Below are 23,175 nucleotides of genomic sequence, written 5' to 3' on the forward strand. Positions count from 1 at the left end.
TGAGCCCACACTGCTTCTCCTGCCAGATTCTCTGTGAGCATGCCCTGGACCCAGCATGGTTTGCTTTTTCCTATAGTAAGGTGCAGATCCACCTACAGTTGCATTAGTAAACACAGGGCAAAAAGGCAGAAAGGAAGCATGACTGCCCTCAGATCTGATCCTTAAAAGATCTTTACTTCTTTTTTCTGAATTAGGAAAAAAGTGCTATTTCTCTCCCCTAAAATGATGTTGAGAGTTCTCACCTGTGAAATGCAGGCCATGCGAGCACATAACACATAATGTGTTTAACCTGTGCTCACAGAAATTCCTGAGTGGGGCTTACGTGGTGGAATTGAAAAGTACAACAGAGTTTGTTCTGAGAACTTCCTCTCTGTTGTTCTGTACCAAAAGTGCCATGCTGCATCTTTCTCTGTATTATAATTATTATTCTAAGCCCCTGAGTATCCTGCTGCCTTCTATACCCAATGCTGGAGGCAGGGAGATGTGTTGCAATGGAAACCATGCATAGGGAATTAATTTAAAAATTAATTAAAAAAATGGGATAAATAATAGAATAATGGGCTTCTGTGTGATGGTATCTACAGCTTGCAGGTATTTCTGTTTTCATATGGTAATCTCTAGGCTTGCTGGGCTTTGCTTCCCTAGCCACAGACTACCAAAAAGGAGCACTAGTCAATGCTGCCAATGCTTCCCTCCTGCAGAAAGTGTGCAAATTTCTAGGAAGACCTTGGTGCAGATCTGTTCAGCTTGACAGGGAATATGCTGATCTGAAAGCCCACTAGCTTTGTTTACAGTGTGTGAGACAGCTTCTGTCCCCACTTATGTGCCCATTTTATTCTCATGACAAAGCACTTATTTTCCTTTTCAAAGTTGAGTTTTACTCTAATTTGTTGTGATATGGGAGTTCCACAGACACTGCAGGAAAAAGAAAGAATATTATAAAAGAGATATAAGTGGCTTCATTAAAAATATTACTGAAAATATGAAGTGAAATTGAGGGAAAATATTTTTTCTTCTAGCTCTTTCAGTTTCACTAAATCTTGGTAAGCATATTTTAACAGTAGCCAGTAAATCAACCTGGAGCAGAAACTTTATGAGTTTTATGAAGTTGATGCACCCCTTTGAAATATCTGTGGTAGTCCTCCTTCTATGTTTGTTAGAGGGAGTTGAGCAAAACCAGGAAAATTGCTCCAGCTGCTTTCAGACAAACTAGGACTCCGTGCAATATGATCTATGCTTCTCAAAGCTGATCACTGTTAGATGATGAACATTGTTGAAACAGCCTGAGATTTATCAGGATGAAACTGTACTCCCTGTGATATAAAGCCAAAGATAAAATATTGCAGTCAGTAATAATTCATCTCACTGAAAAACAACTGTGTCAGTGTCTGTGGTTTGGTTAGACAACACACAAAGAAGGAAAAATCGTAAGGAGAAATATGCAAATGCAATTTTCTGGGAAAAATCTACACAAGTTTGGTACTATTAAAATTAGGAGGAAAAGAAAGAGATCTGGATTTTGTTAAAATAATCTGTGGATGTATCTGAGAGAACTCCCATTGATATCTGTGGGGCCAGGATTTCACCCTCAAGTCACTATTCACATCCTCTTCCTTCTCTGGTTTTCTTCCTTGTAAAATAGCCTTTTACATTTTCTGTATTAAAGAAGTGTTTGAATGAGGCTGCCCCCTCACAGCCTCTTGCCAGCTGCAGTCAAAGGTCTGCCTTGTTCTGATGGCTTGCTCTTTGCAAGGGAAAAAGTAAAGTTATTCATCCATTAATTATATTTTTAAATGCTAGGTAAGAACAAAGTATTATTGTTGGAGATTGCCTTTGGAATGGCTTCACTTTGGAAACAGGCTTTGGGTCTTTTTGTTTAATTTCACTTTTAAATTCAAATCCTGTGAAAAATCACAGCATTAGTATGTATGTTTCTGTATTTTATTCCAGCTAAAGAATTTTGGCCAACACAGTTTTTGAAAAAAGCTAATGCTTTGCTGTACATGATTGGAATGCTGCTTCTGCTTCTTGTTTTTAAGAGGGAACACTGTCAATACACAAGTGTCTGCAATATTTTAACACTAAGTGCCTAACCAGGACGATTTTCTCATTTGTATTGTTTTAACCTGAGGCTTGGAAGATAGGCAAAAAATTTAAGGACATGAGAAAATTTCTATTATGTGAGAAGTGAGACTACTCTATTAAAAAATACTAGTTTTGTACACAATTTGTTTACTGCACAATTTACTGTGGAAGCACATCCGTTTAGCTTAATAGCAAGATCCTGTAATAATCAGATGAGCGAAGGCAGCTGCCATGTCCCACTGGTGTCCCTCTAAAACACTGCAATCTCTGGTGGAACACCTTGCCTTGGGCTCCAGGTAACAGGAAACTCGTCTCACCAGTCCTGGGGAGCAGAAGATTGGAGCTCTGTGCAGATCTGACCAGACCATGGTGTAGTGGCAAGAGGGTTACGGCTGGAGAAAAAGGAGATGTGTGAGGTGCTGGCTGCAGTGTCTGGAGCCTTCTGAGGCACCCACGTGGGGAGAGTAAGCTCCAAGATAAGAGCATGTGCAGATAATTTGGTATTTTACTTTATTCTTCCACTTAAGCTATGTGCTGTTCTTGACATGAAAGATGGAGCAAACTTGTCCCTAAGCCTGTTGTTGTAGCACTATCTACACTGACTGTCACAGCCCACCCTAGCACAACCCTGGAAAACTAAGCCAGACATGACATATTACCTGAGGACATCAGCCATGACAATGAGTGCCTGTCACAGGTGAGGCTGGATACATGGGGACAACCTCAGAGGCCATGTCTTTAGTCATAAATCAAATAGGACACCAGGATGCTCCCAGGCACTGAAATTCACTCACCTAAGTCTGCTAACCAGACGTGTAGGGCTCTGCCTCCTGGGCATGGCCTAAGAGCAAATCCTATGCTAGGACATGTTTTGGATGTGTTCACTTGATTTCAGAGTCCATGAGTGTGTAATGACCTGGACACAGCCCCAGGGCTGCATTTCCAGCAGGAGCACTGCCAGGCACATGTTGCCATGGCAGAGCCCAAGAGGGAGCCCTGGGACCAGACCAAAGTGCTGCACCAATTGCACTGATGTGAACACCTACTTCTCAAGTCAATGCATCTCCAGCAGCTTTAGACCAAGCAATCACCTGACCTCCTGCCCTTGGAATCCTCACCTAGGATCTGACCTCAATCCCAAGCACTTTGGAGTGGGCTGTCCTTTCCTACAAGCACTGGCTTTGGGTCAGGTATAAGCTGGCCTGCTCCTCAGGGCACCAGGGACCTGAGATCCTGTCAAAGCCATGAAGGACTCAGCATCTGAAAAAACCTTTGTTTCATTTAAGTTCTTGAATAATGGAATAGTAAACAAACTCTAGTGCAATGTGTGATAGCTCTAGCTTTTAAACTAAAAGTAAATTAATATTTTGTACCTTTGTGTCATATTTTGTGATACTTGGATTTAAAAGCTTTTGGTTATAAGAATATTTATAATAAAAGCGTATCTGTAAATACATCCAAACAAAAGTATGCACATGCACAAATAATCTTATTTTCCCTAAGAGGTGTTCTTTTATTGGCTCCATTTGAAAATTAATGTTCTCATGAGATGAAGTTAATGTAACAATATCCCGATAATTGGCATTTGGCAGTTATTGCTACTGCTATTTTACAGACTAGTTTTGATGAATTCCTGCTTTGACACACAGTTATAATTCAGTGCTTTGCTTTCTTTTTCCTTTTCCCTCAGCTGCTATAATCCATAGCAAGTAATTAAAACATAAAATCAGCAAGGATCACCTGCAATTTTTCTTTTTTTCTTTCATGGCCTCTAGAAAATGGTCTGAAAGAGGAAAAAAAAGTAAAATGTTCCTTCTGCCTGTCTACATTTTTTTCTCACTATCTATTCATTTTCCAAACATTCAACATAAAGAAGAAAATGCTGATAGAGAGGAAAAATCCTCTAAGAACTAATGAAAAGCTTTCTTCTTGAAGTAATTCAGTTTGCTATTCAAACCAGGGAAGTGTCTTTACTATAGTTAGATATGGTTGTGTTCCTTGAGAACATGAAAACATAACAGTGTATTATTAGTGAAGAAACTGAAGAGCAGCTGTTAGTTAGCACCTGGTTCCCAAGAGCAGACTGGGAATACAAAGAGAAACTCTCTGTGTGTGCCCTGGCAGCAAGAGAGGAACAAACATCTTAAAGTCCAGTACATCTTAAAGTCCAGTCTTCCCCTGAGAAAGCAGCACTCCCCTCAAGATATCTATGCAGAGCCCTGAGGACTGATGGCAAATGGCAGGTGGAAAGGAAAAAAACAGCTCAAAAGAGTGAAAACCAAAACAAGGCATTATCTTACCTCGCTGCAGCTCAGTGCTGCCTCTGCTCATGAGTCTGTGAACAAGAGAGAACAGGACAGACTTGCCTCTTTATTGGATTGCCCAAACTATATGTTTCATAATTAGGCAGTCGGGCATCAGTGCTGCGGGTGAGCTATAAATATAATATCTCCAAAGCAGCAGCCATGGGCAGCAGATAAGGACTGCAGCATCTCTGTGCTAACCAGCCTTTTAAGGCATCACAGCTAGAGTTGCATGAGGGCGCTGATGGAAAGGGCTGTTGTGCTCTTGAGCAGTGCCAGCCCATCACTTTGCTGCATTTGGGGGTGCCTTCAGGAGGTGCTGCAAGGCACCCTGAGGAGATGGTGATATTTCAGGGCTCGGTATTTTGTCTGAGATATAAGCAACTCTAATTTATCAATCAGATTATTTGCCAGGCCTTTGGGATTGACAGAAACACCTTAAAAAGTGCTGCCTGCTCTGTGGATGTCACAAACTCCAACACTCCTTCATCTGTCCATCTGTCCACCCCAGATGTGCAGCCCTGTTGCAGTATAGTTTGTGTCCTGTGTCCTGCCAAGTTTTTGCCTTGTACCTCCTCATGCAGGAAGCTGTAGTGCCACCTCACTACAAAAGACAGCAGCTTTAGAGATTAGCTTGAGATCACAAAGTAAGTTTGTGCTGGCAGCAGGACTGTAGCTCAGGGGTGAACTTTCTGCTCAGGACTTGTTGTGCCTTTCCTGCTGCAAGGTAAGTGTGATGCTGGGTGAAGGGGACACTTGTACATAAAAAAAAAAGGAAGTTGTCTGAGGTGGAAAAAAAGCTCTTCTAGTACCACCCTTGGGATCAGTTTTGCTGGCTGGGGAGGAAAACCTGTACAAACAAGACTCAGTGAAGAGGTAGGGTTACAACATGCCTACCTCATTGCCAATATTGGATCCATCTTGTCGTTTCAATGTACTTCTGCAGAGAAAGTTGTAGCAGAGACATGGTCCTTGGTACGAAGTTGAACTATTTTAAGAGGAAGAAAAGGAAAACCTCTCTGTAAGATGGAGTGGTGAAGAAATAACATCAGGCAGACTGTGTGCAGGCAAATGACTCTCTACAGCAACATACTCATGTGAGAAGTGCTGTGCTGTAGAACTGAGCTTGCGGGTTGTTCCTCCCCCTGGCTGAAGCAGCAGTACTTGATGAGGGATTCAATTACTTTGCTGATTTATTACTTCCATAGTCCTGAAGAACACCACATTCCCTTCATCTCCTGTTTCTCTCTTTTCTTCAGAGCTCTGATTGGGCAACAGTCCTTAGGAGAGAGCATCACCTCCCAGCTTGTCTCTGAGCAGTTTGGACAACAAGTGTAGGTCAAGTTGCAGAGGCTGGATACTAACACAAACTGTGTGCCAGGCTTTTTTGCATGACAAACTGATTTATGGCTTGACATGGAACCCAGTCAAGTTTATGGTTTTAACTCTAAACCAATGAGAAATTGGCATCTGAGGCATTCATCTTACCATTAAAAAGCTCGCAACAGCATGTCCTCAGCCTCTGCCAAGCAACATGATTTGACAGCCTGATTCAAGCCTCTGGCAGAAAATGACTTTCACACATCTCCTTTTATCCCTGCAGAAATGCCTAGCTTCCAAGCACCATGGATGAGAAGCATGGCCTGGAGACTAGGGTTAGGGAGATAAGAGAAGTATCCCAGAGATTCCTGGAGAAAGTATTGTTCATCCTAGATCTAGTGGCCTTTTGCCTCATATTTCTTTAGCTACCATGTAAACAGCCCATTCACATTTCCCAGGAGAATATATAATTATGAAAAGCTGTTTCAGCAGCAAAAATTGGGTAGTTAAGACATATTTTTACAGTTCTGGAAAGCCTCAACTTTTTCACGTTAGCCAATTTTTTTTTATTATTTATGATTCAAAGGTCCAGCTGATGTTGTAGAAACAACCTGGATAAATTATGGCTGTCCCCTGCCCCAGTCCAGGATGTTCTGGGCACTAATGACATCTTTAATCCCCAGGTGTCAGTCCAACTGCAGAACATTTTTGGATCTGGTGTACACATCCAGGAACTAGGGACTAGCCTGTGGTAAATGATGCCTTCCAGAACACTTAATACAAAAGTTAGAGAAGGTGGATTACAGATCTGCTAGTGCAAACTTTACTGCTTTTCTCTCTGAAAAGAGCAAATTTTCTTTAAAGCTGGTTACCCCACATTGTCCTGCTAGTTAAACTGTCCCAGTTCCATTCTGGGTGTTGCTTTATTCTCGAGGACCCTTGCCAAGGAAAAGACTCCTTAAAAAAAAGATGCTGCCAGAAAGCGAAATCATCAGCAATGTGTCAGGCCTTGATCCTGTGCTCCTGGCAGCAGGTAACAACTGAGTCACTTCCTTGAGACAGGCAGGGGAATGCCCCCACACTTAGGGGACCAGCACTTCCAGGCACAGCAGGGTGGCAGGCTAACAGGAGAGGTATTCCTGTGGATGTTGTCAGAAGCAGAGATGTAGCCTTTATGAAAAGGGATGGTGCTGAGGCTCTCTATCTCTATGCCAGTGATGGCATTGCTTGGCACAGACCCTCTTGCCCCATGGGGCTGTAGCCCTGCAGCTTCCATGACTGAGGCACAGTTAGGAAGCAAAGCAAGAATTTCAAGCAGTTCCCTACTCCAAGGCAATGGGATGTGTATGTACAGTAAGAGATGCTTTATAATCACAGAATCATTTAGGTTGGAAAAGAGCCATAAGATTATTGAGTCGAAATGTGCTTTAGAAATGGAAAGGAAATGCTGCAAGCTGTAAAGCACAGCTCCCTTGGAAACTGTACCAAGGTGCCATTAGCCATCCATTGCAGCGAGGTTAGAGGTTTTACCACTAATCCCCCACAATCAGGATTTGCTGCCCTGCCATTCTCTGCAAGCCACAGAAGATGCCAGAAATGTGGGCATCCAAGAAGAACGTAAATGCTCAGGATAGGTTTAACAAAGCAAAATCTAACCAGTTTGCACTGGTAGTGTGTTTACTAAAAGAAGAGCTCCGCTAACAGCTATTCATGGGAATCTGCCCTTGCTGTTCTGACATTTGTGTTCATGGTAGGCAACACAGCAATTAAAACTGTGTTATGATGTTGTTGAGCCTTTAATCTAATTTGCAGGATTTAGATGTGGGTTATGTACATATGATATTGACTGCCAGAAACTTAGCAGCAGATCCAGAGGGGAAGAGGGCACCTGTGGAGATTGTGCTGATAGTCAATATTTTGCCAGCCCTTCACACTCAGATTCTCACACTGAGAAAGATGGGATTAGCATTTGCTGTTATGAGCGGGAGATTCAGCTGTACTAGCAAGATGTCAGACTGCTGGCTTCTTCTAGCCCTTCACAGCCACAGGTCACACCAGTGCCTTCCAAATTAGACACCTGCACATAAAACTCCACTCTCAGCCCTCCCCACACCTGGAGGAGTACCTGGAGGATCTCAGCCTCACCTCCCTCCTGGTGGGCAGCTGTCCTCATTGATACCATTGTGCCCAGACCATGGGGCACAGGTGAGATGTAGGTACTTTCATGTGAAGCAGCAAAGCATGGTGATTTCCAAGGACCTCATTTCTGCCTGATTTCCCCTCCTGCCCTGTGTTTTGAGCTGAAGCTCCAAGAAGATACCATTGCTGCAAAGATATGCTCAGGCTTGAGAGCAGGTTGAAGCACTCAGAGCCCTGTGACGTGCATGTTTTCCATGGATGCTCTCATCGGAAGTTCACCTCTCACAGTTTTTGACATCAAAAGCTGGCATCTGGTGTAAGCCAATTATCTGTGTGCTTTCTATGGGGGCTGGAGGTGCCTAACTCCTGCTACTGACTATCAGGTAGGAGAAAATGGTTCACACCAGACTTTCCTTCACATAAATTTTGTCACCAGTTAACTTCTGGTTGCTGAATTTATGTGAATTATGCCTCATTCAGTATGAGATGCCCTTGCTTTGAGTAGTGTGCCACAAAAATGTCTCCGTTGGGTGAGCTATAAGTTAACCTAGCCTATTTTTTTGCCCCTAGCCAGTAGTCTGTGCTTGTGAATATATATATCCCAGAACAGTTTCCTGAATTCCCACAGGTTTTGGGTTGGGAACTCTCTGAGACAGAAGAAGCAAATTATATTTAATGACCTTGATGCATTTCTTTTTTTTTCTTTCTGTGAATTTCCTGCTGTTTCTTAAGGTGTTTGTTCTGTCCCATGCCCCGTCTCCACAGCTTGTGCCCCTTGGGCCTGGTGGCTGTCAGAGCTCAGAGCACAGGCAGGAGTTCTTCCCCTAGCAAACAATGCCACATTTGGGTAAATGATGCAGATGAGACTGAGTTTGAAAATTCAGACCCCCAACTCTCTCCAAAACCTCTAAAACCAAAATTTGCATGGAAAACTGAGGAAGATTTTCCATTTCTCCCCCACTCCATCCTCTGTCCTGCTCACACTGAGAGAGATGAATCCCAGTCCCCAGGCTGCCTTTCTGTGCCTACTTAATGGCCCCATGCCTTAGGGTTCACTTTGCAGACCTGATCACAGAATCACAGAATAATCACAGAGGTTGGAAGAGACCTCTAAGATCATCAAGTCCAACCTGTGCCCTAACACCTCAACTAGACTATAGCACCAAGTGCCGTGTCCAGTCTTTTTTCAAACACATCCAGAGACGGTGATTCTACCACCTCCCCAGGAAGAAAATTACAGTACTTTATTATTCTTTCAGTGAATTTTTTTTTCTTAATATCCAACCTGCACCTTCCCTGACGTAGCTTGAGACTGTGTCCTCCTGTTCTGCCAGTTGCTGCCCGGTGGAAGAGACCGACCCCCACCTGACTACAGCCACCTTTCAGGGAGATGTAGAGAGCAGTAGGATCACCTGAGTCTCCTTTTCTCCAGGCTAAGCACCCCCAGCTCCCTCAGTCGTTCCTCACAGGGTTTGTGTTCCAAGCCCCTCACCAGCCTTGGTGCCTCCTCTGGATGTGCTCAGGTGTCTCAGGGTCCTTCCCAAACTGAGGGGCCAGAACTGGACACAGCACTCAAGGTGAGGCCTCACCAGTGCTGAGTACAGGGGAAGGATGAGCTCCCTGCTCCTGCTGGCCACACCATTCCTGACACAGGCCAGGATGCCCTTGGCCTTCTTGGGCACCAGGGCACACTGCTGGCTCATGTTCAGCCGGCTGTCACCAGCACCCCCAGGTCCCTTTCTGCCTGGGTACTGTTCAGCCCCACTGTCCCCAGCTTGTAGCATTGTAGGGGACTTTTGTGGCCAAAATGTAGAACTCAGCACTTAGACTTATTAAACTTCATGCTGTTGGACTCTGCCCATCCACCTAACCGATCTAAGTCTCTCTGCAGAGCCCTCCTTCCTTCCAGCAGATCAACACAAGCTCCCAGCTTAGTGTTGTCTGCAAATTTGCTAATGAAGAACTCAATGCCCTCATCCACATCATCTATAACAATATTAAATAGAACTGGTCCCAGCACAGACCAGAAGCAAGGGGCCTTATAAATAATAGGGAAGCTGGATAAGACAAATGCAGATCAAGCCAATATGGTTAATGCTACATTCTCCCTTTATTGTTTATAAGATGGCAGTTTATATACACTTCAATATAGTTTACAAATTGTGTGCACACTATAATTGGCCAGCAAACATTGTTTGTCTTTGTCTTAAGGTGGCTAAAGTTTCACATTGCAGACCTATAGTAATTCACACTCAGAAAGCTCATTACTTTTTGTTCACACCTTAACATAATTTCTAACTGCACCACAGACTAATTCCTACCTGCGTCATAGGCTTCAAAGGCCTTGCCGAGGCCCATATCTGAGTCCTAGGCTGGGGTTAGCTCAACCTTCACTCTAAATATAAATCATGTTCTCTCTCTCTCAGAAATCTTGCTACCCAGGCCCCTGAGGACACCACTGGTGACTGGCCCCAGCTGGATGCAGCCCTGTTCACCACCAGCACTGACAAATGAAGTGCCCTGAGAGAAGAGAGAACTGGGTGATGACTCTTAAGCCAGAGGGGGTGCTGGATATATTTTCAGAGTATATACAAAGTTGGAAAAGCACAAATCATTTATTCTTCACTCTTCCACTTATATGCCAAGCAAATATCACAGCTCACAAAAGGCCATTGCTCTTAGCAGCTGTCTCATGGCCCCATCTCTGCCCTTTCCCATTTTGGCTGAAATACTCATTCAGTATGCTTTAGCTGCTGTTTTTGGATCATGCTAAGGTTTCTTCAATCTAAAACTAAATCTACCCTCATAATCCACCAAAATAAGTCCTTACAAAGCTAAGTAGGCTTCACTTAACAACAGTGAAACCTTTTGTGGTTTGTAGTGACAAAAGGATCCAAGTGATTGCCTGAGTTCAAAATAGAAGAGATAAGCAATCCTTGTAACACTGACTTTTGGTTCCCTGTTTGCCCACTTATCTGCCTATTTGAACTATTGCCTTTACTCCATTCTACCTAACTCCACCAGTGAATATATGTGCAAAAAATTCTTTCAGGACTTATTTTAGAAGAGAGGAATTTTCTCCTGAGGTAAATCTTATCTCAGAGAAGTACAGTGCTGTGACCCCAGCAGCAGGAGTCAGGAGCTGTCACTAGCAAAATGAAGAAATCAAGAGCCCAGCCTGCTTCACCTACCTCCAAGTACGAGGCTGCTTGTATGGATCAGGAATTTTACACTAAGCAGTTTTATTTTGGCATGCACAAACACAAAAGCAGACTTTTGTAATAGAAACTGTAGATTGCCTTAAGCATATGTGTAATCACCAGCCTGCCCATAATAAGTAATAATAATCCCAGCTCTGACATTAATTCATGGTGTGACCTTGGACATGACACCCACATCTATGTTATCCAACCTGGCAAGAAACGCTAGTCCCAGTCACAGACAGAGATGGTGCAGGTGCCAAACATTTTGAAAAAAAAAAATCACATAAGCTCCCAAGGGCTCAGGTTTCCTAGTTGTAGGCAAAACTATGAGAGAGATCATTGCTCAAGAACAAGATCTGAAAAATACACTAAGATGATAAAAAAAACCAGCCCCCAGTGAACTTAGAGTTCTCCATACCTCCACAGCCAGTAAAAGGATCTGTCTGTCAGGAACCCATTTCCCAACAGAATCTCCCAAGACTAGCTGTGATAGCTCTTTCCCCACATCTTACTCAATTTTCATGCTGAGCGAGGGGTATAAGGTCTTGAATAGAGATGCTTCAGCACCTCAGAATTATCCTGTCTGCACCCATTACTGCACTGCAATCAATAAGCTGTTCTTAGGCTATATAAGGCAGGACTTCAGCTGTAAAATCCCCTTTTGTGATATTGCTCTAATGCAAGGCTGGTGCCTCAGGTTAGCCTTCATATGCAATTTGAAACAAGCCCAGCAATATTAAAAAGTTGTGTGGATAAAGAGCAGCTGTTGTTGTTACAGAATATATCCCTCCCCTGGACAAATAACCAACAGGTAACTCAATCTTTGCTAGAGCTTTGCTGAAAGAAGTGCAGCCTAGGGCTACTGTGTACCTCTTAGGCTATTTAGCACAATGAGAAGAATTTCACTGTCAAGCCTAGATTAGTGCTCAGATTAATGGCCAACCTGCCACCTGCCACTGCCCCTTATCCAGATCCTGTATGTGACTACAGTAAACTTCAAATGCTTCTTTTCTCTTTATGTTGGGTCACTCATTTTCTCCTCCATGACATAAAAACCTCTGAAGATGATTCAATTAATACTTCATCTGTTTCAGTGATGCCTTTTGTGAGAGCTCATAGTGATTTCACTGGTGGATTGAAAAAGTTACATATATTATAACTGCCATTAATTTTATGGTCAACTTTAACAGAGAACATGACATTTGCCAGGACAGCTCTTCATCACACCTGGTTTAAACAATAGCTACTTCTGACATCATTGAGGCTACTCAGATTTTTCAAAAACAATTCAAAGACAAATTATCATCTCTGTGGACATGCATTAATTTGAAAGACTTGACAGACATGTTCTAGAGCACAGAAATCAAAATCAAAGAATGTGGAGCAAAGACATGACCTATCTCTGCTATATAGGCCTTCTCAGCCAAGACTAGCTACATTTTTACACACTGATCAAAATGCACAAATAGCTCTCTCATATTAAATTTTTTTGGGAAAAAACCCCACAGTGTATATTTTATGCTTTAAAAAGATGCATTTACATTCAGTATGACTGAAGGACAGTGAGATTAGAGTCTTTATCATGCAAAATCTGCACTCCGTTTTTGCAGATATCCTGACTATGAATTTGCTGACCTTTTTCTAATGCTGCCTGTATGCATACCTCAGAAAACCATAATCCAATGTAATACTAGACCACCTGAGTATTACCATAATTTTATATGCATTTCATTCCGTGTTCCACCCCTCTTTTCCTCTTACATGTTATGGCTGGCATACCACATGTCTCCCCTGCTTCCTTTCTGCCCCAGACATCTGCAGTGTCAGCGGTGTGGTCTTCCATCCTCCCCTCTCCACTCAAGCCATGAAAACTGCAGGGTAATCCTTTGAATTGCTGCCTCCTTAGCATCTTTCCCACCACTTCTTTCCCGTCAAGGATTAGCAGATGTTTCCTGAAAACATCTGCCATTTCTCACCTTTCCCTCATTCACCTCACTCCCCATATAACCTTATTTTCCTGGAGCAGTTTATTACCCTTTGTTTGCCACTGACAAATGTCCCTGTGGTATTCCTCACCTATCCAGCCCTCACCTATCCAGCCCCACACAGGCGCTGTGTCTGACCCCGTTTTGGCAGAGTGTGCCAAACTGGGGGGGAGCTGTGGCCATCCAAATTGGAGCAGGAGCTGTGGCCATCTGTTGCAGCTGTTGTTTCATGGCTCCTCGCCGTGCTGGAGCAGCCCCTGTGTCTCAAGCAGAGAGCAGTTGAGATCCATAAATCACCCAGACACGCCAGGTATGCCCAGCCACAGCAGTAAGGGCAGCTGCTGAGTGCAACCCAAGTGCCTCTTGGAAAACTCTTCTGTAAACATATCTGCCATTGAATTTTTGGGCACATATACTGAGCATTCTGGACAGCACCCTGCTGATATAGAGATGAGAGGTTCACAGCTTTCTTTGATCTGTGATCATGCTAAACTTGGCTCCTGCTCAGCAGACAGCAATGCTTCTTTCTGTGTTTTAGGAAGAATCTGCTCTTTTGCTAGAGTGTATTGAGAAAGCGTTTTTCTGAGTCTCTGCATGAGCCACAGGCATCACCACTACTTTGAAATTGAACCTGGGCCTGAATAGTTTCAGTAGTTGCCAGATATAAAGAAAAATGAATAGAAAGATCTCCTGGCATTGATGAGTCTAGAACTAAGGGAGATTAACAAGTAGAAAGAAAAAGAAGTTGTTATCTCTGCCTTGTATGCTGAAATGCATTTAGACCATTCGGTTCTGCATATCATCTCAACAAATCCTAAAGACTGGATCCCAGACCTGAGGATTCTCTGACTCTGATCCCGCTCTGGTCTTGATCTTTTGTGTCAGGAAGGGCCCATGGGACATCTTTGCCTTCTGGAAATCAAATTTTAAGAAAACCAGATATTGACTATTGACAGATATTAACGATGGCATTGGTGATGATGAAGAGGAGAAGCTCTCTGAAGAGTAAAAGGAGAAGGAAGAGAAAGTGTGGTAGAGTAAGGTGGAGAAAGTGTGGTAGAGAAAGGAGGAGAAAGTGTGGTAGGGAAAGGCCAGGGGATCCCAGAAATACAGCTCTCAAAGTATCCTTTCTGGCACAGTTGTGTTAGAGGACTGAACTGAGAAGCCTTTCTCATGTAGGACCTTTGCTGCCATGATGAAAAAAAAATTACTTGCATCATCTCTTAATGTGACTAGAGCAGTTCTGCTCCTTTTCAAACATGTCAGCAGCTCAAATCACCCAGCTTTTTCTTGGTAGCTCTGGAAATAGGAATGCCAGGATCTTATTGAGGACAACCATTCTATATAACACTGTCCAGGCAGCATTGCTTGTGAAAAAACAAAAGTTATTTTCTAAGTCAAAACTGTTTTTCACAGAGATGTGATCACGTTAATGTTGAGCAACCCAAGATTATTCCTCCTGTTCATGTGACCATTGCAAGGGTATCTCCAGTACTCACAAAAGTAAAAACTTTTGCCATCAAAGACCAGTTTTGAAACTTTGCAAGTGAGGATTTTCACCACTATCCCATATGAAAATTAAACATGGGACTGCTTGATGCATTGGCTAATATGAATCCAGGATTTTGGAGAACAGACGAAAAATAAAATTGTGTTAATAGAATATGGAGTATGATAAACTACTTCTGGTTTTAATGTTTTTCAGAAATCTCTCATCCAGTACATCGACACTGAGGAAGAGGATGCCATCTTGCCCATCTGCATGGGCAGAGTTCATGCTAAGCCTGTTTATGTCATTTTCACCCTGAAATAATTAGATTGCCATTAATTCTTGTCTCAATACAGTAAAGATCTGATTAACTACATGTATATCTACTATGATTTTTAGCTTATTCACATATACCACCTGGTGTTTTCACTATATAAAAAAATTAATACAAGGAGGTCTGAATCTTGCTCTGCCTTTCAGGAGAAGCTGTCCTTCACAATCAGCATGCGTGATGGTAAGAACCAAGATATTTTGTCTGGGCAGAAGAACACACCTATCCAGCAGGCATAAATGCTTCCCAGCTCAGGCAATGGCATATGTGGGAGTGAAATAGCCCAGGGGAGAAAGGAGGTGTGCAAGGACATGCATACCTCTTTAAGAAACATCCCTTCAATGAAATACATGCTGTGGACCAGGCCTTGCTTAAAGACAAGTTTCAAGCTGAAAGGTATGTAAGCATGCTGAGAGCATTTCAACAGCATAAAAGAGATAACAAAATAATCTGTCTGCAGCTGTAAGTTTTCTTTTCTTTATGCACAGCTGCCTCTAAATAAGGAGATTGTAATGCTGATCTTTGGATTCCTGAATAAATTCATTCCTTACTTTATCTTCAAGTCTGTCTTGTGGTAGGAGTGATTTAAGTATAACTGCAAGCCACTATCATTCCATTCCCATATAAGCCACAGTTCAGTAAAGGGGTGGACTGTTCTCTTACAAAAGATACAAAACCAGAGGTAACCATTTGCTTCTTCACAAGTTGCATGAGATATTGTGAAAGTTGGTAATGAGACTTGTAAAGGAAGTCTTCTTGGGACACAGTCTTTATCTCTGGAAAGCTGGAAAAGTGCCTCAGCAAGGATCTCCATCAAATTCAGGGTGCTAGAGTTGGCTCAACTTCATGACCTTTAGGATGCAGATGAGGTTGCTGCAGCTCTGTGTGCATGGGTCCATGTTGGGAAGGATGGATAAATATAATTATTCACAATAGTACAGCCAGGATGAAAACAATCCCCCCCTACTGGCTGGATAATACCCTTATCTACAGATAAGTCCAAAAGTCAAGTGGACTGTTCCATCTCAACCCCCAAAATGTATGGTTCACCCCACACCTGTAACCCTCCCCTGAAACATCAAGTGTCTGTGACCCCATTGGCCCAAGCCTTGTTCCAGCCTACCTTGAAGCCCCCTGATAAGGGGTCTCTGAGGGGCCAGACGCCCTCTTGGATCTTCCCCCCTCTTAGAACTTCCACCTTCTCCTAGAGCATCCTCTTTACCCCTTGTCTCTCCCCTCCCCCATCCCCTCAGGCCTTGCCACGTGCTGCGTCTGGCAGCTCCAAGCAGGACCTTTCTCCATCCCTAATAAACCTTACATCCCAAGAGCAGCCTGCAGAGATCTCTCGTCTCCATTCATCTAAGCCATCCTGGAGCCCAGCGATCCCTACAGGTCCAGCCTGTAGGGAGACTGTGCATATGTTCCTGACAGGCAAACACACACATGCACGCAAAATGCACATTGCTGGTTACAGGGATCAGCAAAAAGGGAGTGAGTCATGCTGCATGCTGTCTTGGCACTGCTGCCTCCACAGTGGATATCCAAACAAAGTAAAACTACTTCTTAAACACAGAGGAATAGCTGATCTCCAATTCTACTTGCATGTGTAAGACCAAGTTTCCACAAGGAAACTTGATGGAGTCCATCTTGGAATTTACCACTTGAAATATGCAAAAGAATGATTTCTAGAGGATTTAAAGGCTGATGAAATTCAGTCCTTTGAAAGCTTCATATTCCCACAGAACAGAATCTGTCCACTCCCCTGGAAGCACAAGTGCTGTGTTTATCCTCAGCATCTTTGCCTCACATACTCCTGGAACTGAAATAACTGTAATGGCCATAATTTAATTAAATTATCAGTTTGAAACATCTGAGTGTTGTATTGAGAGTGCATGGAAAATGTGGGTGCAGATAATTGTGATAGCTAGGAATAATCAAACAGCTTGCAGAGTAACAAGAGGCTGACATGAAGGTTTATCCAAGCTGACAAATCCTGAGGCTATGGCATTAGGCTGGTCCTGTTGTGGACTGCTGAAGAACTGAGGCTGTAAATGTTTATTTTAAAATAGGCTTCCAAGGGTGTGTTCCAGATGATTTGTTACTCTTGACTGAAGTTGTGTGTATCCCCTCAATAACCACTGCAGATACTAGGCCAGCCAGTGCTTGGTACTGCATGAGCAAAGCCATTTGTAAGGGGGAAAGCACAAAAACTGGGCTTACTGTTGACAAAGTCTAGATCAGGGAGATGCTTAGAGACTAACCACAGCTAGGAAGGTTTGGCTTCATTAATTTATACTTGGCTTTTTTCTTTACTGGCATTATGTTTATTTTCACCTCACCCAAACTGAAGAGCTATCCTATGAGAAAGAAGAGAGCTGTGAGGGAGATTGTGGCAATTGCACAAACTCTCCACCTCTGAGAAAGATTTATCATTTCTCTGTATCCCAGGTGGTGAGCTACCCTGTGTGGTCTTCACTGAGCTTTCTGCTGTGCTTTAGCAGCAGATAATTCTGTGACAGGGCTGTAGCAATAACCTTCTGCTCCATCCTCCAGGCCACTTCAGTCCTACCAAGTGGTCTCCTCATCCTCAGTCCCTCCTGGCAGCTCCTGCCCAGGCAGGTGTGTGGCACAGCAGATCTGATATTCGAAGTGGCACAGCTGGAGGTGGCTGTTAGTGGGAGGAAGGCAGCACTGCTATGTTTGCTTATCCCTTATCAACACACTTTGAATAAAAGACCATAATCCTTCTTGATTATATTGACATAAATTAAAAAGAGCCTCTACCAAGACATTGGGAAGTCATGGCAGCTAATTAGTAGAAAAGCCATTAAAAGGCATTTTATCTTAGAAGTAGCAAGGTGTGAAAACTCCTTTTTTGTTTTTAAGGCTGATCAGTTGTGTGTTGTTAGTTCTAAGGCAAGATCATAAAAGCAGGCTGCTAGAGGCAGTCACTAAAAAATAAAAATCTTGATTTTCAAACTCTTCTGAGGATTTTATTTTTAGGGTGTGTGTTAAGTGCATGTGTGTTCTTCTAAACCAAAAGATGTGAAAGGAAACAAATGTGAGACTTGTTTCACATCAGCAGCTTGGCTCATAGGGCTTTCACAGTAGGAGGCTGCTCTTTGGGCTTTCTCAAAAATGGAAAAGCAAAGCTCAGTTCAGCCTCAGTTCAGAACACAACCCAGATTATAATGACTGACTTTGAACCAGGCCCAGACTAAAACAAATCACAAGCTCTTGTTAGCCCAAATCAAACATCTGCCTTTCCTGCGATTTTGCTCATCAGCTCCTGGGACAATCACAAGGGCTGCCATGGATTTGTAAACTCTCCTGTGAGTCTGTGGGCTCAGGAGTCACCCCATTCCACCTTCTTCCCCTCATGGCAGCATCTGCCCAGCATGGCTCTGGGTTGGGGACATCTGGGACAGCTCTGTGATCTCATCCTGCCCCAGTGCTTCCTGCTTTCCCTGGCCCTGCAGCTGAGCCATGGACTGCATCTCTCTGCAGGAGCTCCTGCTGCTCCATTTCAGCTGCCTGACGGGCCCTGCAGCCAAAAGCCCTGAGGGCTGTCCTCCTTAGAAATCAAAACAGGAAGAGAAATGTAACAGCAAAAATAATCCAGGCATTAGACTATGAGTTGCTATGGGGAATCAAAATCCAACCAAACAAGAAAAACAAAACCCCAAAATTCCCTAAATGCCACAGTATTCTAATTATCTCTGTTGAAGTCTTTTCCTGGATCTCTCCAGCAGAGTCAGTTTATCTTTCTTGCCCTTCCAGGCTGTTGGGTAGTTTTGGACATGATCCAAAGTCCCCTGAAGTCAGTGGAAAGTTTCCAACATCTCTGAATCAAGGCCCAAATGCAAGGTGGTAAAAAATGTGAGTATCCTGCCTTATACTCCAGGTGAAAATATACATATTCTACAGGTGACAAAGATCAGAGCTCAGTAAATAGTTTTTTCCCTTTCCCTGTTCCTCCAGTGCATGAGCAAATATCTCTGATTCAGTAGATTAATCTCTTCTCAGAAAGGAGGATAGGACTGGCTCCCTTCTAGCAGTGAAATTGCTATTGGCAGTGGAATTGCACATGACAGGAGTGGTCCTTCTCCTGCTCCTTGACTGCACAGTTTCACACAAAGCCCTGTTTCAGTGATTTTGTCCCCATATGAGGCACTTTACCTGGTAACACTGTAGGTCTCTGAATAATAACCCTCTGCTTCTGGTCAGGCTGAAGAATTGTGCATGATCTCTGAATAGTCACCAAACTGCCCATATGGCCCAGGCCATCTATGTTTTAAACAGCCAACCTTTAAGTTATATTCTCCAATCAGCAAACAACCTTAGCACAATTTCAGTGGCAACCTAAGAGATGAGACATTGACTGATGCCACAAGCAGATAAACTTCTGCAGACATGAGTGCCTACCAGTCTGACCCCTTGCACCAAGGTTTTTAAAGAGGTCAGATAAGGATCTGGCCATAAAAATAGTTCTGCAGGCAGAGAGACAGAGCAGTAGAGGATAAGGTGATGGGAAGCATTTTAAACTCTCTAATTCATCCAAATTGCTCTATGTTAAACCAACTCTGCTTGCAAATAGCTGAAGGCAAAAATCTTACCTGTGACTTTATACGCTCTGTTCAGTACAGTTTGTGCCAGGCACAAGGACAAGGTTTGCCAAAGCCTTTCATGAGGGTCTGTCATAAAGGCATTGAATTTTGTAGCAAAAAATACACACTTCCCTCCTCACTTAGCACCATCTTCTATTGAAAATGAACATCACAGAGATATAAGAATAACGCCACATCAAGCCACTACTTGCTGTATCAACTTGGTTTTTCCAGAAGTGATGCCTCAGGCAAGTTTCAAAATTTAAATTTCTGCTATTCTTCACATTTTCCCAAAGCTATCTTTTTTTTCCTAAGCTGTTATAACTCCCTGAGAAATTCAGGTTCTGTGTGATTTCCTCCAGCTTGCCTCCTTCTGACCATGGGACTCACTGAACACCACAGATTCACAGAAAAACAAAGCTGGATCTTCTGCCCCTGGGCAAGATCAGCTGCAGACATACAATTTCTGACACATGTCCTGACAAAATGTTATCTTGTTCTTATTCAACAGCCTTTCTGAACTGTGTCAGCCTTTTCTGCTCATACCTGACTCAGATCTTTAGCTCAATCCATAAAAAAAACTTCATGAGTCCTGCAGTTAATGGAGGCCTCCAGAAGTTGGGCCAGAGGCAGCTCAAGTAGGGGTATGGACAGATGCCTGGACAGGTTAGGTTAGACAGCATTAACACCCTGCTATGTGCATTTCCACAGTGTGCCAGACTGATTTGGAATAAAACCCTTTCAAGGTTTTCCTCTCAACCCCTGTGCTGTGATAAAGGCCAAAGGAGTGAAGAACATCTGGCCAGCTGTGTTGTAGGTACTTAGAGAGAACAACCAGTGGTGGCACCATAGGTGGAGACATGCAGAGATAAGAAAGATTTTTTTTTTTCCATGGAAGCTGGTAGCCATTATCAAAATTCCTCTTCTTGGTACCAGTTATTTTGAAAGTTTAGCATACACACACCACAAGACAATGGGAGTGGTCTAGGACTCATCCTCAATCACCTTACATCTTCACTTCCCTGCTGCTGGCTGCCCATCCCACATTGATTGATTATTGCTGTTATGATTATTGCTATTATTATAAAAACTGCTATTAATGGTAATAAATACAGCACCTAGTTTAAATTGGATTCTATCAGTATTTGTCTTTTTAGTGGAGCAAAGTTCCTACTGAAACTTCTTACTGCCTACAAAATATTATTCTGAACCCTTTCTTCCATCATGCTCACAACACAAACATTCCAAATACTTTAGTTCACCAGTCACTCCTTGGACCTATCAGACATGTCTTTTGTGAAGAGCTCCTCTTTTTTAACAATAGATTGTTGTTTCAAGCAATACTTGGTGAGTCTCCGAGTTTTGCCAGTGGGTCCTGGTATCTTTGGAAAAAAAGGGACATTTATGAGCAATGCTGGTGGGTGGAGGGGTGTACATCAGGCATGTGAAAAGCATACCTTGTGGTTTTAGTGCTGCATGAATTGTAATCACTGGAGGTAGTGAGGTGCATTCCAGTCACTGTGACAAAGATAAAAGGCAAAGATTTGCCTTCCTAATTATTTATGGAAGCCTGGTGTTCAACTATGCAATGCTGTCATGGGTAGATTTCCTTTCAGCAATGCACTGCAACATTAGCTGTCCCTCAAAACATCCGCTCAGTCATTTTTGCATAGATGAATGGTGACATGACAGGAGAGCTATTTGTTGTACAGGTGTGACTGGAGTGTAGGGCACTGGGGAGGGGCTCCCTGTGCTCCCCAGGTACCTCCTGTTATACCTCAGAGACTCTATGAAGCAGGAACATGTATAGCTGCCCAAAAATTAATGTTTCAGCCATCCTGGGTGAAACTCCAGATGGATACAAGTCTTCTCCCTCCTCTCTTCCTTTTGGCTTTTCTCTCTTCCCTCTCTCTTCACTCCAGATTATACTCTGGTCAGTTTTAACATGCCATCTGCCAGGCATCTTTTAGTTAACTATTATCAGATGGCTTAGATAAATACTGCCTTATCCTGGTCTTGGCTGCTCATTCTTACCCATGAACTACTTCTCCTGCTAGGCAGAGATAATTTTTTTTCAAAAATGTGTCTGTTTTTTTGGCTGAGTGAATCACCTCGCCCAAAGCACCACTCAGCTTACTCAAAAGTGTAGGGACATTCTCACTTTTTAAACATCCTCACTATTTTAGACAGTGAGCACTGCTAAAGAAAACAGGACAAAACCTCCCAGATATTAACTATAAAGACTACTTCAGAAAGTGTTGCTCCAAGTCAGCCTTCAAGTGGAAATCATCCCTGGTGGAGCTGGATTCAGAGAGGGAAAAGGGCAAGAGAGCCTGTGATCTGCACATAATTTATACAGTTTTCCCCTTTTGCCACTGAGTGGTTTTCACCCAGCTGTGGCAGCACAGCACTAAAGGAACTACAACTCTGCCTGCTAAAACAAAGCTAATCCATGCACATGCTGGCCTGAGCTGACATGGGCTTGCAGCAGAAGGTTTTAAAGGAGATCTGCTTAAAGCCTGCTAGCAGCTGGAAGGTCATTTGCATGTCAGAGAACACTCTCGATGGAAACAAGCAAGCATAAACACCTACCCTTTACAAGCCTGCTTCCATGCTCAAAGAAACCTGATGCTCAGCCATGTGGAGAAATCATTTCTTTCCTCTCCACAGCATAAAGTTCACTGAAATGGAAAACAGCTCTTACAGCTGAGTACTCCAACTGAAATTATTAAGTATTTTTAATAGCTAGCAAAATGATGCATTTGCTTTATCTGTAACCATATAAATACTCTGTACTAAATACACTAAACCATTTATTGCAAAATTAGTTTGGCTTATAAACATACTATATTAATTTTAATGAAAATGTTTTGGTCTGAAAAAAATATTTAAATATTATTTCCTATCACTTTAGTGGCTTTGTAGAAAGGTGAATGTGATCCTCTATGTTTAAATGGTTTAAAGCACCCAGCTTAAACTGCATTACACAAGAACTTCTGTGTTGCCATTAATAGCCCACGCTTAATTTGAAGTACAGAGGAAAAATAATAATCAAAACCTGAATTTCCAACCATTCTCTAGTTTAAATAAATCTCAATCTCACTTATATTAAAAAATGTGATTTATTTGTTAAGTTAGCAGAATCTTAAAAAAGAGACACTAAAAGCAGAATTTATAAAGCATACTGCTTACCTGAGCTGCCTCGAGGAGCCTCTCTACAACACACGCTTGCACAGGCTCTCCTTTAAAACTGAGTTAATAGGGATTTAATGGGAAAACAGTGCCATACACTTACTTACCAGACTGGCAGCCACAGCTCTCTGCAAGGATGCCCTCCTTCTGCATCCTCATCACTGCTGTCCCTGCTGTCCCTGCAGAAAGTGGTGGCCTCTTTCCCCACATAAGGCTCACCCAGCACCAAAGTTGTACCGAGTGAATGGGAGGAAATGTTTTCTGTTTGCAGGTCAAGGAGGCCACTGTATTTTTAGCACTTGGATCCTTGCCCATCCCACTGCCCCTCTGGGATCAGCTCCCTACCTTGCTTTTTGAGCCCATGATCCAACAGTCCTAGGAAGAGACAAAAGCCTGTTCTCAGCACTGAGAACTCATGGCATGTTTCAGCCAATGGGCATTCACACATGTTTAAATTGTTTTCTGGCCCAGGGTCTTAGACACGTGCTAAGACTTTAGGAATTGATTCCAGGGAAATCAGT

At 43.0% G+C, this 23,175-nt stretch overlaps 1 protein-coding gene across 8 annotated transcripts in view; it reads right to left on the bottom strand.

Annotated features, from left to right (window-relative positions):
• Positions 1-22,920, bottom strand: part of FHL2 (four and a half LIM domains 2) — a 56,519-nt gene extending 33,599 nt beyond the window's left edge. For 2 of the 8 annotated variants that reach the window (XM_085583183.1, XM_085583199.1), the window contains exon 1: positions 5,286-5,807. In XM_085583183.1, coding sequence (XP_085439309.1) covers positions 5,286-5,308 — 23 coding nt within the window. In that variant the 5' untranslated portion in view covers positions 5,309-5,807. Of the gene's footprint in view, positions 1-2,402; positions 2,478-4,385; positions 4,694-5,285; positions 5,808-22,054; positions 22,144-22,761 lie in introns of those variants that run through there. The other 6 variants (XM_085583224.1, XM_085583174.1, XM_085583208.1 and 3 more) reach the window with 6 other exon arrangements.
• Positions 22,921-23,175: the final 255 nt, after the last annotated feature.

This window comes from Lonchura striata, chromosome 1, assembly GCF_050655825.1.
Source record: "Lonchura striata isolate lonStrDom1 chromosome 1, ASM5065582v1, whole genome shotgun sequence".
NCBI classification, from domain to species: Eukaryota; Metazoa; Chordata; class Aves; order Passeriformes; family Estrildidae; genus Lonchura; species Lonchura striata.